Source organism: Ovis aries, chromosome 11 (assembly GCF_016772045.2).
Source record: "Ovis aries strain OAR_USU_Benz2616 breed Rambouillet chromosome 11, ARS-UI_Ramb_v3.0, whole genome shotgun sequence".
In the NCBI taxonomy this organism is placed as follows: domain Eukaryota; kingdom Metazoa; phylum Chordata; class Mammalia; order Artiodactyla; family Bovidae; genus Ovis; species Ovis aries.
The window spans coordinates 12,580,970-12,598,924 of record NC_056064.1 but is presented as its reverse complement, the minus strand read 5'-3'; the positions used below and the strand labels follow the sequence as shown (position 1 = coordinate 12,598,924).

At 47.4% G+C, this 17,955-nt stretch overlaps 3 protein-coding genes and 1 long non-coding RNA gene across 19 annotated transcripts in view; 2 read left to right on the top strand and 2 right to left on the bottom strand.

The window, feature by feature from the left end:
• Positions 1-3,611, bottom strand: part of GGNBP2 (gametogenetin binding protein 2) — a 32,028-nt gene extending 28,417 nt beyond the window's left edge. For 11 of the 12 annotated variants that reach the window (XM_042255356.2, XM_012185257.5, XM_042255358.2 and 8 more), the window contains exons 1-2: positions 3,435-3,611; positions 2,705-2,906 (exon numbers count right to left, since the gene is read on the bottom strand). In XM_042255356.2, the coding sequence (XP_042111290.1) occupies positions 2,705-2,797 (93 nt within the window). In that variant the 5' untranslated portion in view covers positions 2,798-2,906; positions 3,435-3,611. Of the gene's footprint in view, positions 1-2,704; positions 2,933-3,434 lie in introns of those variants that run through there. The other variant, XM_012185260.5, reaches the window with a different exon arrangement.
• Positions 3,612-3,720: 109 nt separating this feature from the next.
• Positions 3,721-10,933, top strand: LOC114116922 (uncharacterized). The gene is made up of 3 exons (XR_003590762.3): positions 3,721-3,848; positions 5,823-5,967; positions 10,073-10,933. It is a non-coding gene; the product is annotated as an uncharacterized LOC114116922 (long non-coding RNA).
• PIGW (phosphatidylinositol glycan anchor biosynthesis class W) lies at positions 8,383-12,269 on the bottom strand. 3 transcript variants are annotated; one of them, XM_012185252.4, is made up of 2 exons: positions 12,171-12,269; positions 8,383-10,419 (listed from the first exon to the last, which is right to left on the bottom strand). In XM_012185252.4, exon 2 carries the CDS (start codon positions 10,405-10,407, stop codon positions 8,896-8,898), a length of 1,512 nt encoding a protein of 503 aa, XP_012040642.1. In that variant the 5' UTR covers positions 10,408-10,419; positions 12,171-12,269; the 3' UTR covers positions 8,383-8,895. The 3 variants fall into 3 exon arrangements, with proteins under 3 accessions (XP_012040642.1, XP_042111295.1, XP_004012480.1); XM_042255361.2 differs by having other exon boundaries at positions 12,176-12,269; XM_004012431.4 differs by lacking the exon at positions 12,171-12,269 and adding an exon at positions 11,723-11,827.
• Positions 12,270-12,414: 145 nt separating this feature from the next.
• MYO19 (myosin XIX) overlaps positions 12,415-17,955 on the top strand; it is a 33,281-nt gene continuing 27,740 nt past the window's right edge. For all 3 annotated transcript variants that reach the window (XR_006061077.1, XM_027975321.2, XM_042255355.1), the window contains exons 1-3: positions 12,415-12,474; positions 13,104-13,261; positions 14,478-14,631. Coding sequence is in view for 2 of the 3 variants with exons in the window: in XM_027975321.2 (XP_027831122.2) it covers positions 14,620-14,631 (12 nt within the window). In the remaining variant the exon portion in view is untranslated. The remainder of the gene's footprint in view (positions 12,475-13,103; positions 13,262-14,477; positions 14,632-17,955) is intronic.

The window sequence follows — 17,955 nt, the reverse complement described above, 5'->3', positions numbered from 1 at the left end:
ATCTGCTATTCTATAATTCTAATAACACTGAAAAGCATTTTGGCTACAGAGCATACCATTTTCCTAAATATTCCACCAGTTTACTTACTTGGGATTTTTCTCAAACACACCTATATCAGCACTGTACTCAAGTACTCAAACCCACTGAACTGTCATGAGTCTTTTAAATGTGGCTACAACATACCACATAAAAGAGGCTACTTCCTCATCTACAAGCTTGTTAATTTCATTTTACAGATCCAACTTAAAATCGCTAGTTTACCTCAGACTAGAGGTTTTGGCTTCTGCAAAAATAAATATTTGTAACTGACTGTAAAGATTACAACTAGACTTAACACCTAGAAGTTAACAAGGTTCTAAGACTTGAAATAATCACACAATGTTTCCTCAGTGGATTACCTATGGAGTCTAGGAACAAAGATCAAACCAAAGTTACCTTCAGGGATACAATGTCATCAAACTATCAATGACCCAGTGCTGAGCATAACCCTCTGTTACAGGCTTGCTTCCTCCCTCTTCCTCAACAGGTGTTTGCTCTACACTCTTCCTTTAAGTAGTGTCTGGTAGAACGGTTCTGAAAGAAACTTGTTTCCCTAAATATGATGGACTCTTGACAAGATTTTACACAAACCAGCATTCAGCGACATATGTAAGTTCCATAACAAAGCAATGGAGAGTCCCACTCACTTCCTAGTGATAAAAACCCTTCCAGAGTAAAGATACATAAAAAAATAAGATGCTACTTAAGATACTTAAATTAAGCAAGCCTAAATTTTATTTGCCTGGGTCACAAGCCCACCATACAATAAAAGCAAAACTCTGCCGCCAAGTCAGTCCCATGCCAACTTCCCTAGAGAAGTAAGTACAGTGATAAATCACAGTGCAGGTCACATCTTTTTCTAAGGAAAAGTTTGGAAATGCATTTAGAAGAGAGTTTTAAAACACCCAAAAGTTGTCTATTTTAAAAAACTATTTAATGGATATATCAATGCCACGTCCATATTAAAGGTGACTCTTTGAACATAAGGAGAGACTCATAAGTGTCTTAAATTTTTGTAAATACTCAAATCTTAGGTTGATTTCCCCTGTTTTGATAGTATACACTCAATAGTAACCTTATGTCCAAATTTTTTTTTTAACTTCAAAGATTATTTAGGACAATAAACACAAAAGGTTGATAACAAACTATATGCTCTAGAAAAGTATCTGTGGTGAAGGCAGAGAGAAGAAAGAAAATTATCAATAAATGAACTCATTAATTTTCAAACTGAGAAATCCTTCATTTAATTTGATCTGAGTGCTAATTTTTTTAAAAACACTTTTTAAAATACAAGTCCATTATACTTTTAATGCAAAAAGTGCAGAAATCATGACCAAAGCATACAAGTACACTTTCTTATGAAACACAAAGTCCATGTACCTTATGTGAGCCCAATCATTCTTTTTCCATGAAAAAATTTTAAAAATGCACTTAGGTAATTATATGCTTTCATTTAAAAAGTTCTAACAAATTAAGTCATTCAATAGCTCTTCTAATGCTTTTTAAAGGTACTGCAGCTCAATCAAGTCTTAATTGAGACTGGCAAACAGAAAGCATAGAGTGACATCTCTACAATGACTTGCATTTTACACAAAATTTGAAAAAAGTTCAGTAGGTATTTGCAAAAAAGAAATTCAGGAACAAAACACACCAACCACCTTTGAAAAGGAAAAAAGGCAAAGGCGGTATGATGAAAACACTTAGTTACACCTTATCAAAATGCAAATGTATAATCCAAAGCTTCAGCATCATCAAAATGCACATTTCAAGATTCTCAGAAAAGGTCCATTTCATTTCTTAAGAAATTGTGACAAGCGACTGCACTCATTTCCTGTTCAGATTCAAATTTCTGCCATTTCCTTCTAAAGGAAACACTACAGCAACCCAGGGCAGAGGGTCTGTAACGCTGTACCACCATCAACTCTAAAAAGGAAAACTACTCAGAACTGGGTTTGACATTCAAGATGAGCCATCAGCCTTTTATAATGCCCTTACACATTCAATATTATGGCTTCCTTAGGAAAAGCTAGCTGTAAATTAAAGAATCATTAATGCCAAGAAAGCCCGTTTTGAAGAGTCATGGCCTAGCAATACAATCATTTCCAACAGTTTTAATGGACTAGGCATATTGAGACTCCAGCGAAATCAGATCCTTTTAGTGGGATCTTTCCTGTACAAAAGCATGTCACCCTGCCCTCCGTAATTATGCTTTAGGGAGTGAGAGCTGTAGTATTAAGCTAGAAAATAGACAGGTAGCAGTGCAGCTGCGACATTTCCAGGTAATTAAGCCTCCCCGAGGGTAGGTGGTTTCTGTAAGGGATAGGCCCTGGACGCCCGAGATCCTTCAGCCCCTCTCCAAGGAGCTTGCTTTGGGCAAAAGCACCGTCTCCGAAAGGGAAAGGGTGAAGGAAGAGAGTGGCAAAGGAGGGTAAGAGCCGGGGAGAGGGGCTCTCACTGCGGGTGGAGCGCCAGCCTAGGGGCCCGCGGACGTTACCAAACGACCCACTGCAAAGGCGAGTTTGTGGGGCCTGCCGGAGAGAAGGCCTCGCCTAGGAGTTGCAACACACTCTTTTCTCCAGTGCGCAGCGCTCGGCCTGGGGGAGGGGGAGGAGGGGAAACAGCTGCCAGGGGAGCGGCGAGCCCGGCCCGGCCCGGCCCGCTCACCGTGAGGGTGTCGTCTATGTAGAGGGGAATCTGCCTCCTCTCGAAGGGGAATTCCTCCTCCCCGTCCCTGCACACTGCCACCAGTCGCGCCATCGTCCCTGACGCTGCCGTTGCCACCGTCACCACCTCCTCCCAGCTGCTGCTGCTGCTGCTGCTGCTGCCGCCGCCGCTCTTGCCGCTGCCGCCTCCTCCCAGCTCCTGCCTGCAACAGCCAAACCCCGCGAGCGTAAGCACCCGCCGCCGCGCAGCACTTTCGCCACGGGGAGGAGGCGGGGGGAGAGGGAGAGCAGCAGGAGGGGACGGGAGAGCTGGGCTGCGTTTCCCATCACCCGATTCCACACGCGCTCAGCCAATCAGCGGCGAGCAGCGCGGGGACCCGCCCCCTCGCGCCTTTCTCCCCACCCCCCCACCCAGCCCGCCGGCCTCCAGTCAGGGTCCAAAGGAGAGGCGGAAGGGACCTGGCGGCCCCGGGGCTTCCCCTAGCCGGTCAGCGAAGTCCCAGCTCTAGGACGCCACCCCCAGCTTCCGCTCCTCAGCCCACGGCCCGCCGCCCGGAAGCCCTCAGCCCACCCCCCCATACAGCTGACCCCTTCTCCCCCTTTAAGGGCGCGCCCCGCCCCATCAGTCCCCTGGGCTGCAGTTGCCCAGCGCGACCCCGCCCCTGGGAGGGGTCGACCCCGCCTCAGCTCTGCGGAGTCCGCGGGGGAGGCACAGACCCTCCCCTCCTCACCCTTCTCGGAGGAGGCCTCCCGCTTCTGACCTTCACCGCTTGCGTGGTCGCCTCCCTGACCCCCCCCACCTCGGCTCCCCGTTACCGGCTGACGAGGCCCGCGTCGGGGCCGGCCTGGGCGGGAGCGCGGCTCAGAATGCCGTTTCCTCTCCCGGCTCAGTCAGCCGCTCGCGCCACGGGGGAGTGGGGGAGGGAGGGTGGGGGGGATGTGGGGAGGGTGGGGCGGGGCAGGGCGAGCGAGCCGGGCGGGGCCCCGCCTCCTCTCGCGAGACTCCAGGCGCGCTCCAGGATCGCCCCTTTCGAAACCCCGGCGGAGGGGGCGGGGTGCTCCCCCGGCGGTCTCCTGACGCGGGACCTGCGCCCTCCCCGGAGTCTAGCTACTCAAATAAACCCGAAATAGGGCTGTTAGGAGGGGTGAGTAGGCCTCCCCTCAGTCCTCCGCTGTGTGGGGCCCGGGAACCGCCCTCCCGAGGGCGGAGGGGAGAAGGGAGGGGAGCCGAGGGGACTCTGCCGAGGGTCGGGGCCCAGTGAGGACTTGGGTAAGTGAAGTGAGGGGGGAGCTGAGACTTTTCAAAAAGCAGTGAGAGCAAAAGGTGGGAGTCGGGGGAGGGGAGACTAGGCTGGGTTTCCAGGCCCTTGACGCCGCTTTCCCTGACCCCCTGGTTCTTCAGAAGCTAGGCGATTTCCAGACTCATTGAGAGCCCTCCGGGAGGGGCAGAAAATAGATTAAGTGCTGACAGATTTTGTTGTTGTTACACTGTGCAGATAGTGGCTTGTGTACGCGTCCTGGGCAGAGAAACTTCTTGGGTCCGGTTAATATTAACCTAGAGACTCAGACAGGACAACAGTTCCCTTGGGCAAAGTGCTGGTGCTGGCCAAAGGCCTTCCCTCTGATCCTCTTCCGAGAATCTGAGCTACCGTCAAGACAAATTCATGCACACTCTGCGTGCCATCGTGTACTCGGTTCTTACCTTGAAGGCGTTAGAGTCCTGTTTGTAAGGCCAATATAGTTGTCGGGAAGATTTTTTTGCCTGTGAAAAGTCTTGACGATTTTAAGACTCAATCCATCGGATGCTCTTACAACTAACTAATCCTGGTGATCTGTATTTCCTGGTAGAATAGGCTAGAGCTGTGATACTGACTTTAAAAAGTATTTTGGTCATCACATGAAGTCTTAGAGATTCGCAACAAAAAAAACCCATAGTGCATGCAACCCCTTAGCCATGTTGACTTATGACATTGTGTGGTCACTGTTAGGGTAGGTGACATAATAAACTGGAAGAACCATTGTTCAGTCCCAAAGGTGTGATTATCCAGTAAGTATTTATGTCCTTAGCCATGTTAGAGCAGAAGAGTGTGGTCTTTAGCTTAAATTCAATGGGCATATAGGATTGCATGTAAATTCTGACAAATTAGACTCCATAGCCAAAATACAGACAGTTTTAGAGAATTTTGTGTTTTATGTAAAACATCCCTAAGGAAAAAAAAAAAAAAGAATAAGGTGGCTTCTAAAATCTGAAAGTGCTCCTATAACGACTGTCAATTAATGTACCTATGTTATACCTTTCAAACTTTCCTTGGATGATGGTTGGCAAAGGACATTGAAAATACAAGTTCAATGTATAGGTGTTAATTTTAATAACTTTCATGACTGAGTACACACTGGGGACTAGCAAAGAAAGAGTATTCACCTTGGGGGTTTAAATCTAAGTTTAAAAAAAGGCATTAAAACTCAGATATAAAACTTAAAATGAGGAGACTACAGCAATGTCTAAATCTGAGATTACTTCCCCTGATTTGGATTTGTCTTCTAGATCCACTGAGCACACTGTGTAGTATCTTGGACAATGTTTCACATACTGTTTAATAATGAACTTCTTATAAGGCTAAAAAGTTAATTTGCTTGATAAATTGCTCTTTCTCAGGGAGGTCCCTGGGTGCTACAAATAAGACAAAATCAACATTTGAGGGGAAAATGCTTAGCAAATTACCTCACTGCAAAACAACTTTTTAGTATTTTTAACCTTGTATCTTCTTCATTTTAGAGCAGGCATTCATTTTTTTCACTGTTGGTCTGCAGCTATATTTAGCTGAAGCAAATATTATATTTAGTGCTACAGCAAATGTTTCATGACTTAAGGATCTGCCTTCAGAGAGCTTATCTTTGATAAAACGATTACATTTTTAAAAGAGCCAGTTGTTGCCTTGTTAAATTTCAATACTGGCATTGTGAAGGGCAAAGCTGAAAATTTTTAAAAGCTAAGAAAAAGCAGGCAGTTAACAACAGAAGACCTTTTGCTGGTACCTCATAAGGAACAGTTGGTGCGATGGAGATGCGATATCGTATCACATTCTCCATAAAAATACCATTCTTTTCTTCTTCGGCAGGTCCACGATGTGCGAGAAGTCAAGGGCAAAACTCAGACATGATGAGATATGACTAGTCTCCAAGCTACCTGGGTTTAAAAGCAACAAAGGATACTGATTTGTTCCTTATATTCCTGTATTCATAGAGGAATTCCTAGGGAGCAAAGTATGTTCTTATTTAATTTACACAACATATTGGACAAGGTGCTCAATAAAAATAAAACATTGTCATCTAATGAACACAAAACTATTAATACATATGTAGTAGACATCCCCAGTTTATAATAGTGTAAAATTAAAGTCATGGGAATGAGTCACTTTCTGAAAGTCACAGATAAGTCCTAGACTATATTTTCTTCTTTTCCCCTCCCTTCTCTGTCCTCAAAAATTGATAGTTGAAGATTAAAATACCTACTGTTGTTTTCACTATAATAACCTCATTGTTTTATGTGGTAGTAAAATCAACAGCAAAATCTTATTACTTAATTTACCACAGTTGTCCAGATCTGAGTATCTGCGAATTGGGTTTTCTTTTTCATGACCTGACAGTGGGAAGTTCTATTGTATCTGTCAAAAATAGGGACAGATTTTCCCCATTATAAGAAAATTTTTAAAGGAAAAATAATGTCCACAAGTTAAAATAGAAGCCCTTGAGGGCAGGGTGTTATTTTCTGTTGTTTCCCCAGCACCTGTATCTAGCACATTGGAACTCAATATTTATTTAATGATCTCTTTCTCTTCTGTAAACTAAAATCAAATCAGATTGGTTTATTTTCTTATTTTTTATGAATGTAATTTCATTAACTTTCTCTTCCATGACTTTCCTAATTGGAGGTACTTTCCAAATTGGAGGTGGAAAAAACATATAGTCAGAGAAGGCGATGGCACCCTACTCCAGCACTCTTGCCTGGAAAATCCCATGGACAGAGGAGCCTGGTGGGCTGCAGTCCATGGGGTCGCTAAGAGTCAGACACAACTGAGCGACTTCACTTTCACTTTTCATTTTCATGCATTGAAGAAGGAAATCGCAACCCACTCCAGTGTTCTTGCCTAGAGAATCCCAGGGACGGGGAGCCTGCTGGGCTGCCGTTTATGGGGTCACACAGAGTTGGACACGACTGAAGCAACTTAGCAGCAAAACATAGTACATTTTGTTCTTAGTTATGATTCAGTGTCTATAATTGGCAGACTTACTGAAAGATATTTAAGACCTGGGACAAGAAGCAGCAGACCAATTAGACACATGGTCATTAAGTCACCAAATACTTTTTAAATTACTATTTTAATGAGAACAATATGGTTAGAGCCTCTCAGCCCTCCTAAAATGCTTTGAACACAACAGGAAAACCAGTCACCTTTGCTAGTCGCTTAATTTACATACTATAATCTTGGTTAAATTTCAAGTCTTCCTTATTAATCAAATAAAATCTAATCTTTTGTTTTTATAGCAACATAACTTCAATATGTTGACTTTTTTAAGGGGGAAATTTCTTTCAATAGATTACCTCCAAATATAACTAACTGTAGTTAGCAAGGATAAAATGCTACCTAAGCACTAAATTAGTCCTCATCAACTTAAGAAATTTAAACTCATTGGTACAATAGTCATGTTTGCTGTTGACCCTCTCCCTTACTAGCATCTGACCCTCTGCTCTCTAGACACACAAACACTAACTCTTCATTCCACCCATCTACTCGCTCAAAAAAAAAAAAAAAATTTAACCATCTGTGGGGAAAAGTTTCTTCACTCTATTGTAAAGTCAATTCTTGATTTGACACTTTTGGCAACCTATATTTCATGACAGCACAGTTTATAACAGTTTCATGTGTTTCCCCCATTAGATTGCAAGCTCCAAGATATCAGGAACCTTTTGCTTATCATCTGTAGCAGCTGCTGCTGCTGAGTTGTTTCAGTCGTGTCCGACTCTGCGACCCCATAGACGGCAGCCCACCAGGCTCCCCCGTCCCTGGGATTCTCCAGGCAAGAACACTGGAGTGGGTTGCCATTTCCTTCTCCAATGCAGGAAAGTGAAAAGTGAAAGAAGTTGCTCACTTGTGTCCGACTCAGCGACCCCATGGACTGCAGCCTACCAGGCTTCTCCGTCCATGGGATTTTCCAGGCAAGAGTACTGGAGTAGGTTGCCATTCCCTTCTCCAATCCGTAGCAGAGAGCAGGCTAAAAAAAAAAAAAAAAAAAAAAACGAATCTCACTGCAAAACTGTTGTCTCATTAAGCTTGTAAATCACAACAAATAATTCAATCTATTCTTTAGAGCATTTGGGTCCTCCCTGGTGGCTCAGAAGGTAAAGAATCCACCTGCAATGCAGGAGACCCAAGTTCAATCCCTGATTCAGGAAGGTCTCTTGCAGAAGGGAATGGCTACCCACTCCAATATTCTTGCCTGGAGAATCCCATGGACAGAAGAGCCTGGCAAGCTCCTGGGGTCAAAAAGAGTTGGACACCTGAGCAACTAACACATTCTTCTTTGGAGCATTTAGCTGTTTTATGATCTTTTAAGTATTTGACTTTAAACATTGCTTTCTTATACCGAGTCTTTTTAAAGATTAAAATTGAGCAGTACTGTTGGCAATTCCACAACTGAGATATTTTAATGGTAAATATTATAAAATACATACAATAGAAAATACAGAATGGTAATAGGTGATACAAGACAGAAAGTAAAAGGGGCTTTCCTGGCAGTCCAGTGGTTAAGACTCCCCACTTCCACTGCAGGGGACAAAGGTAATCCCTGGTGGAGGAACTAAGATCCTTCCTCCTCCTGTCCCCCCCAAAAAAAGATATAATGTAAAATCCTTCTTACCCGCCAATCTTCCAGTGTCACAACTGTAAACACAACAGCTTCTTTAAAATAACTAAAATGTATAAGTATTCTAACAAGTCATAAGGCTTTGTTTCTTCTATATTGATTTGTTTTACATAGTGTTGACATACATTTAAAATATTAAGCATCACTACTGTTAAAGCAGGAATAAAACTTTAACCCTGGATCGATAGACGCCCATTTTCTTCACATTTTATATTTATTCTTCCTCATTAACATAATATTGCTCAAAACATATACTACCCCTATTGATCACCAAAATTTTATTGTCTTATCTTGCAAGTGTAGCACATATATAATTAAGCAGTTGGTAAACATGTAGAGATTGAGCAGGCACAAGGCCCAGGGGGTACTGCTGTGTAATGTATCTATGGAAAGGTTGACTAGACCAGTTGTTACATTTGACAGCAAGAAAAAAAGTAACTGGTTTCTGTTCATTGCTGTGATTAAACAGAGAGTGGGTTCCTTTCTTTTGGCTTCAGAGACTATGGATTCCAAATGCTTTTTATTTGCAGTGGGTGACTGGATAAGTTTCCAAGAACATGGTACTGCTGCCTCTTTAATTACAAATTTGGCAAAACTCAAAATTATATCACCCAGTAATAAACTACTAAGAAGGATCAGGCAAGAAGCAACTATCCAAATACAAAAAGCTAAATTGGCCATTCTTCGAGATGCTACTTCTACATTTACCTGAACTATGTAAAGAGAAATGAAGAGGCCAATAGCTGTCAATAGAATACAGTATGCTACTTTTATCCAGTCTTTGATATGTGACCTTTCTTTAAGCACATATAACCCTGTTTGAACACCAGCCATGTGTACTGCCACGTACCCCAAGACAGAGATGATTCCTTCTCGGTTGGCATTTAATAAACCAACCCTTGTGCCACTACCATCAGTGCCATACAAAATTAAACTTTTCAAGGGGGTAAAATCAAGGGCTAGCTGGTATAATGCAGTAATGCTGATGGCTACAATCCAGGATTTATTTAGGGGAAAAATAATCAAAAGCAGTGATGTTATCAATTTCACAGCTATTAAGGTAAAGAAAAAGTTCCAGTGAACACCATACTCAGTTAAATGTTCCTGATAGTCTATGGATTTTATAGCAACTAATCGCCCCATTCCTAGGAAAACTAATGGCCAAAGAGAGTACAGTGACTTTGTAAGATAACAAAGTCTGGAGCCTTTCGTATATTTTCTCCTAACCTCTGGAGAAACCATTGCAGACCCAAAAATAAAGCCCCCTACTCCATAATCCATTGCTCCTGTCCCGTAGAGCTCGGTTTTGGCATATCTTCTGGGAAACAGTGGGAAGTCCACAGCCAAAATCGCAACAGCAGTAAAGGCACTGTTAACAACACGGAAACAGGAGATGGCTGGAATGTGTTCTGATTCTAGACTGACTTTCAAAAATTTTTCACAGATTTTCTGGAAAGGCATTCTGGCATAGCAAGTTCTTCTGCAGTATATTTCATAGAGCAGCCCTGCCCCAAGGATGATTGCAACAAGATACTCGAGGAGGACAAATGAAGAGAAAATGGTCAACGTGGTGACCAGGGGAACTATCAGGAACGCAAAGTCAACCAAGAATCGAGTCCTCGAGTTATGTGAAGAAGAACATAAGTGCTGTGAGAGAATGATCAGGAGCCCTCTACACAGGACGCAGAGTGCAGGCAGGCACAAGCCCTCGGTGATCTCCAGCACGCTCGTTCCATTCTGGTTACTGACAAAAGCTTCCTTCATCTGCTTTTGAGACATTTTTTCTTCTTCCTGTGAAAACAAGAGCAAAGGGATGCATTTGTGAAAGGCAACCTTTCTGTGGGACTGGCATATAGATGCACCTGACTGGATCTTACTTATTCCTGAATTTCAGAGCAGAATCTAGGACTTGAGATTCCCCTTCCAAGGATTGTTGGAAGAAGCCTAATATATGAAGATAAGGATGTCCTACTAACAGAATGAAATTACTGGTTAAAAAGCTTTAGCTGGGACTTCCCTAGTGGTCTAGTGGTTGGGAGTCCACCTTAAGAGTGCAGGGGACATGGGTTCGATCCCAGGTCCCAGAAGATTCCACATGCCACAGGGCAGCTAGGCCTGGGCCACAAGCACTGAGGCCAGACACGTCCTGAAGCCTGTACACAACAAAAAGAAGCCACTGCAGTGAGAAGCCTGCGCACCCACAAGTAGAGAGCAGTCCCCCTACTCTCTGCAAAGAGAGCCCTCCCACAGCAAGGAAGACCCAGAGTTGCTAAAAAATAAACACAGTACACTGTCATGAAAATAATGTAATGAAAGTTAAACACACCTAACTAATGATTTCCAGTCCACTATGAGGGGGGAGGAGAAGGCGATGGCACCCCACTCCAGTACTCTTGCCTGGAAAATCCTATGGGCAGAGGAGCCTGGTAGGCTGCAGTCCATGGGGTCGCTAGGAGTCGGACACGACTGAGCGACTTCACATTCACTTTGCACTTTCTGCATTGGAGAAGGAAATGGCAACCCACTCCAGTGTTCTTGCCTGGAGAATCCCAGGGACAGAGGAGCCTAGTGGGCTGCCGTCTATGGGGTCGCACAGAGTCGAACACGACTGAAGCGACTTAAGAGCAGCAGCATGAGGGGGGAGGAGAAGGGACGCGGAAAGAGAAGGTGCTTAAGTACACTTTGGATTTGGGGGCCTCAGTTTCTGTCCCGAGCCTCTCTGAACCTCCTACCTCCAGCACAAAATGCGAACCCTCCAGGGATCTCCCGAGCTCCCCAGGCTGCTTGCTCCTCACCTCCTTTACAAGGTGTAGGTAGAGTGGAAGGGACGCTAATCACGGAGGAGTAGGGACCGTAAAGTATATACTAGTGTTAATTGTTTTAAGGTTACAAAACGCCTCTACGCCCCACGTCCATGTCTGAAAAGCGGCACACGGGAAGCACACATCTGTCAGTCAAACAAGAACCACCCCGAGAATGCACGTTTGAGGGATGGCCTATCGGGACCCAATCACCCGAGAAGAAACCTATCTGAACCGGCTGGCCTTTTAAAAACAGCTCTTTTCCTGACAGACATGCGCGCCGGTCCTCATACCTCACGGGCTCCTGGGGTTTCGGCGCCCCGCGGCAGAGCGCCGCGTCACTGGGCTGGAGAGCCGGGACCCCGCCGCCGCGGGAAGAGCGGAAGCCCGCCACTTCCGCCTCGCGAGCGGCGCTTCCGGCCGCGATGGGGCGGGGCGGCCCGCGCTCCAAGGCCCCGCCCACCACGCGGCCCCGCCCCGAAGAGTGCCCGTTTCCCACGCCCCGCCTGTTCCCCGCGCGCATCCCTCCCGGTCTCCGGTTCAGCCAGCCCAGGTCCTGACTCCGTGACCCGGACCGCTAGCAAGACGGTCTGTCAGAGGCGCCCGGGCGGAAACGGGTCCCGCACCCCACCACTGGCCATCAGACCCCGCGGCGAGCGTCAGGGCGCCCGGTCTCCCGGCGGGGAGACCCGCAGTCCCGCGAGGGCCGGGGCCCCTCCGTCCCTCCCCGCTCCCTCGCACCTCACCGCGGGCTCTACAGTACACAGTCCCGGAGCAAGCCCTCGTCTCCAGGTCCCGGCGTCCCGGGCGGGCCACGTGCGCCCGGCTGTCGCGCGCCCCGCCCCCGGGGAGGAGCCGGCCGGCTCCCGGCCACTCGGCCCGCGGCCCGGCGGCCGCAGCCTTCCCGGCGCCTCCCCGGCCGGCCCCCGCCCCGCGCCCGCCCTCCGCCGCGCTGGCCCTTCCCGCCGCCTCACCCGGCCCGCCCGTCTGTCTTTTCCAGTCCGGCCGGGGGGCCGCACGCTCGGCGGCTCGGGCCGTGCGACCGGTGAGTGCCACCCCGCAGCCGGGCCCGAAGGAACCGGGGAGGCCAGTGGGCCCCCGCGGCGCTGGAGAAGGGGGCGCCCCTCTTTTCCCCTTTCCAGAGCGCGGGCTTCACTTCTTTGCCCTTTCGTTTTTGACCCTCTCGTATCCCAGGAGGAGGAAGCCCGGCTCTCTGCCTTTTGCTCCAGGACGAGGACCCTCCGGGGTCACGCCTCACCGTGCCGGCAGGGGCGGCCTAGGGTGCAGGGAGGCCCCACTCCCGCTGCGCGCCTCTCCCCGCCTGGAGACCTGGGAGGGGGGGCCAGGGAGGCTTGCAGACAGCTGCGCCCTTGGCTGGGGGGTCACGTCCACCTTCTCGAGAAGGACGGAGTGTCCCCGTGCCCAGTGTTTCCGGAGCGGCATCCCAGCCCTGGGCCCGGCGGCAGCTCGCCGGGACCGGGAGTGCCCGGTTCCCGCCGGGAAGCTGCGGGCGGGGCCTGCCGGGCCCCCGGGACCCTTACCCTGCCAGTCTCGTCTGCCCGGAGGCTGGAGGAGGGGGGCGGGGGGAGGGAGGAGTTGATAATCAGGTTGCCACTTGCCTTGCCCTGCCTAGGGGCTTTCATCTATTCATCCCTGTCTCCCTCCTGCCCACAGTGGTCCCGCCCTTTTCAGAAATTCTCGGCTGGTAATCGCGAAGCCGACAGGGAGCAAGAGCTGGGGGAACCTGGAGAAAACCGCTTCCATCTGACTTGATTCTGGCAGGAAGTGGGCTCCGTATCGTAGTAACCAGCATTTGCCAAGCGCTCTCAAAGGTACTATCTCGCTGATCCTTAACTCGGCCTTGTGAGATCTGGGTATTAGTAGTCCTTTTCGCAAAGGAAGAAACGGAATAAGGCTTACAGAGGTCCTGTGAACTGCATTTTTGAGGGGTTGTGGGCTCTGGATTCTAACTACACAACCTGCTGTATTCCCCTCTGATCCCCTCTCTTAAGCTGAGCTTTCCATTGAGGGAACTTTGTTGGCCTTGAGTCTCCGGAACCCTCTGCACAGCTGTCGCCTGGATGGGGTACAGTCCATCCAGAGTGAATGTGTCCATCCCAGTCTTGATGCCCTCCTCTGCCTACATTATCCTTTTTCCTGTTTTCTTGGAGGTCCCTCATTCCTGAGTTCTTTCAAAGGCTCAATGTGTTCAGAGCCTCAAGAAAGTTTCTCCAAGGTCAGTCCATTACCAGGACCCCTCATCCTATCCCTCCTTGCTGGGGATGTGTGGGGCCTGAAAATTCTGTCATTCACAGTTTTTCAGAGATTGGCCCAAACCCAGCCTCACAACACCCCCCTCTCAGATGGATTCTCCTCCTCCAAAAGCTTGGCCTTATTAATGCTGACACTGAACTGTTCCACCTGATCAGTGCTCCTAAATGGGTCATCCATCCTTCTTACTAACAATGTTTCTCCTCTAAATGAATATTCAGATTTGGACTTTGTAGAGTGTTTTCACCTGATTGACCTTCACAGCCGCTCCCTGCAAAGTAGCTTTTATTATCTCCATTTTCCAGATGAGGAGTGAAGGCAGGCAGGGAAGGTGAGGTGGCTAAGCAGGTGAAAGACTGAGCTATGGTTTCTGTCCCACACAGCCGCTTTCCTGGGATATCAAGAATTGACTCCAGCCTTCCTGCCCCACTGAATACTGGCTATACTAAGGTGGAATATTTCTGTGTGCCCGAGAGGCTTCTCTGCCTTCCAGTGTCCTCAGCCTCCATGGCACACTGACCCAGAAAATTTGCAGCCCCACCCCAAGCCCTGTAGTGAAACTGGCCCTGAAGGAACCCCAGGAGGCTCTGGAGGCTCTTGTAAAAGTTACCTTCGTTCCCTAATTGGCAGGGAGCAGGACAGAGTCTTCCTCTCTGCCCAGGCTCGCCCTGGGTCTCATTTTGGTTCCTGGTGCTCGGTGGGAGGAGCAGGACTGAGTCACCTTGGAGAAACCCTCATCACCTGTATGCGGCCCATATCATCTCTCTTCTACCACAGGCTCTGGGGTGGCTCATCTCAGAGATTCCTTGGGAGCTGAGCCCTTCGCAGGATCCATGCCCCAGCCTGTGCACCCATGACCAGGTGGATAGCATTCCACGTACCCGTGACCCAGAATCCTGGCTGACCACACTGAAGCAGGATGCTCCAGCAGGTAAAGTCCTCACCCTAAGATAACCCAGACCCTCAAGTACCTAAGGCAGCTCCGCCTCTTTCGTTTACCCGAATAATGCTTCCACTGCCCTGACCTGGAAGGGAGGGAAAGACCCCTTCTTTTCTGTCTTCAGAGAGGCACCTTGGTGCCTTTTGTCTGTTGCTGAGAAGCTCTTCCCGATACCTAATTTGAATATCTCCTGTTGTGGTTTTTAGCTCTTTTCCCTAGGATGGGGTGTTTTGGTGACCTTACAAGCCTGAACCTGTGAGGGAGTCCTGAGAGATGCTCCTCACAGCCTGAATTGTAAAGACAAGTTGGAAGCCTGGGGCTTCTAAGCGGAGGTGTTCTTTAAAGCTGAGCCTTAAAGAAGTAAGAATTGGGACTTCCTCGGCAGTCCAGTGGTTAAGACTTGCACTCCCATTGCAAAGGGCACTGGTTCAACCCCTGGTTGGGGAACTCAGATCCTGCATGCCACATGGCCCAGCCAGAAAAAAGAAAGAGTGGGAATTAGTCAAATGGAGAAGGAAAGCAAGCAGTCCAGGCAGAGTCAGCCTGTGCAGAAATGTGGGAGAAGATGACCTACGTGGAAATAGACAAGAATTCTGATGAATGGATCACAGGGAACATGGGGGGCTGCTAATAGGATGGATGTGAAACCCGCCCTTGACTGCGGGCCTCTGCCACTAAAGGCTCCTATGGCCCCGGGCCTGCAGGATTCCAAATCACCCTTCCCTGTGGAGCCCCACCTCCTACCTATATCATCCTTCACTTGCAGCTCTTGGTCCAGAGAGAATGCCAGATATTAGCTGAATTTTTTAATTTACTGAGTGTTGCCATTGGACCATGAAGGAGGAAATGGCAACCCACTCCAGTATTCTTGCCTGGAGAATCCCATGGACAGAGGAGCCTAGTGGGTTACAGTCCATGGGGTCGCAGAGTCGGACACGACTGAAGCAACTTAGCAGCAGCTGCAGCAGCCATTGGGCCAGGCGGATATTTAAGATGATTCCTGGACTAGTGGAGTCCCAGGCGAGTAAGACAGGATGACTGAATGTGAAGTCAGCCAGCCTCAAGGGAACCCTGGTAGACTCTGCTGCTTGACCTCTTAATCCTTTGGCTCGAGAAACAGGCTTGAAAGCCAGAGAGAAGCAGGCAGGACAGCTGCCTGCTCCAGGCTTTTTTTTTTTTTTTGCAGAGGGAACTTTTTTATTGTCCATTTTTAACTTCTTTCTCATTTAAAAAACAGTAGTGTTTATCAGGGCTTCCCTTGTTGGCTCAGCAGTAAAGAATCACCTGTAATGCAGAAGATGACAGTTCGATCCCTCGGTTGGGAAGATCCCCTGGAGAAGGAAGTGGCAACCCACTCTAGTATTCTCGCCTGGGAAATCCTGTGAACAGAGGAGTCGGTCAGACTGCAGTCTGTGGGGCCACAAAAGAGTCAGACGTGACTTAGCAACTAAAAACCAACCACGTTTATCATAACTATACTAGCAGCTCCTCTGTATTGCACTCTTGCTGTATAGTGAGCACTATACTAAGCATTTTACACATATAATTTTGTTTACTACTTGAGAAGGATACAGTATTACATATCCAGTGCCATTATATCCCCATTTTGAAGATAGGGCTCAGAGCAGTTAGGTGACTTATTCAAGGTCATGTTCATTACAATGATGTGGGAAATATAGATAAGCAAAAAGAACATTACAATTACCCATAATTGTACTGCCCATAGATAACTGACATTTTAAAGAATATCCTAGATTTTTCTCCCTAAAAATTTTTAAAACATTTAAAGATATCATTCTCTTTGTAACCTGCTTTATTCAATTGTAAGGAGGTAGGTTAAAGCGTCTGCCTCCAATGCGGGAGACCAGGGTTTGATCCCTGGGTTGGGAAGATCCCCTGGAGAAGGAAATGGTAACCCACTCTAGTATTCTTGCCTGGAGAATCCCACGGATGGAGTAGCCTGGTAGGCTACAGTCCATGGGGTTGCAAAGAGTCAGACATGACTGAGCAACTTCACTTTCACTTCACTATAATTTAAGGTGCTATTTGGACGCTTGGGTTTTTTGTTTGTTTTGCAATTGTAAATGTTTCTATATACGCAGAACATTCTTATGGCCTTTACATAGTATCATGTTCTAGAAGAAGAATTGCAGGGTAATTTTAAGGCCCTTGGTATGAAAAGTGAAAGAAAGTGAAGTTGCTCAGTCCGTGTCTGACTCTTTGCGACCCCATGGACTGTAGCCTATCGGGTTCCTCCGTCCATGGGGTTTTTCAGGCAAGAATACTGGAGTGAGTTGCCATTTCCTTCTCCAGGAGATCTTCCCGACCCAGAGATTGAACCTGGGTCTTCCACACTATAGGCAGACGCTTTATCATCTGAGCCACCAGTATCTTATTGCCTAATTAGAAGAGCTACTTTTTAACAGAATAATAATAGCAAACTTTTGGTGGCAGAAACCAGATGTTTTTTCTAAATACTTTATGTGCTTGTTAGCATCTATGAGATCTATCACTACTACCACCATTCCCATTTTACAGATGAGGAACATTGAGGTGCAAAGAGACTAAGAAACTTACATAAGATTCTGTAACTAGGATGTGGTGGAATCAAGAATCAAACCCAGGCAATCTAGCTTTCAAGTTCAACTCAAGAACCATGATACTCAGCTGCCTGTCTGGTTGGATCAGATCTGTTCATGAATTATGGCTGGGTGTGAGTGATTTCCTTTTTCCACTAGGGTAGAGGGATTTCCATGGACACAGTCACGCTCTGACCTCAGCAGTTAATCCTGGAGATAAGAGTCTGCCTTGTGCATGCATTGTGGTGGGCCTAAGTTCAGAGAACAGGTAGCATGTTTGGAAGGAAACTTATCACTGGGCCTCTCAAGTGACAGTTGCCACTTTTGTTGGAGATTTTTGAACTCTAAGGTTCACCGGTCTCATTAGAAACCCGCACATAGGAACTCCTGTGTTGGTCCAGTGGCTAAGAATCCACCTGCAGGGGACACGGGTTTGATCCCTGATCCAGAAAGATCCCATATTGCCATGGGCGACTAAGCTCTTGAGCTGCGACTGAAGATCGCTTGCCCCAGAACCCATGCTCGGCAACAAGACAAGCTGCTGAAAGGAGAAGCCTGTGAACCCCAACTAGAGAGTAGCCCCTGCTTGCCGCAACTAGAGAAAGCCCCCGCACAGCAGTGAAGACCCAGCACAGCCAAATAAATGAATAAAAATTTCCAAAAAAAGAAACCCACACGTGTTATATCACATCCCCTTCCTCCAAAAGCAGATTTCAGCCAGGTTACTGCCTGCTCC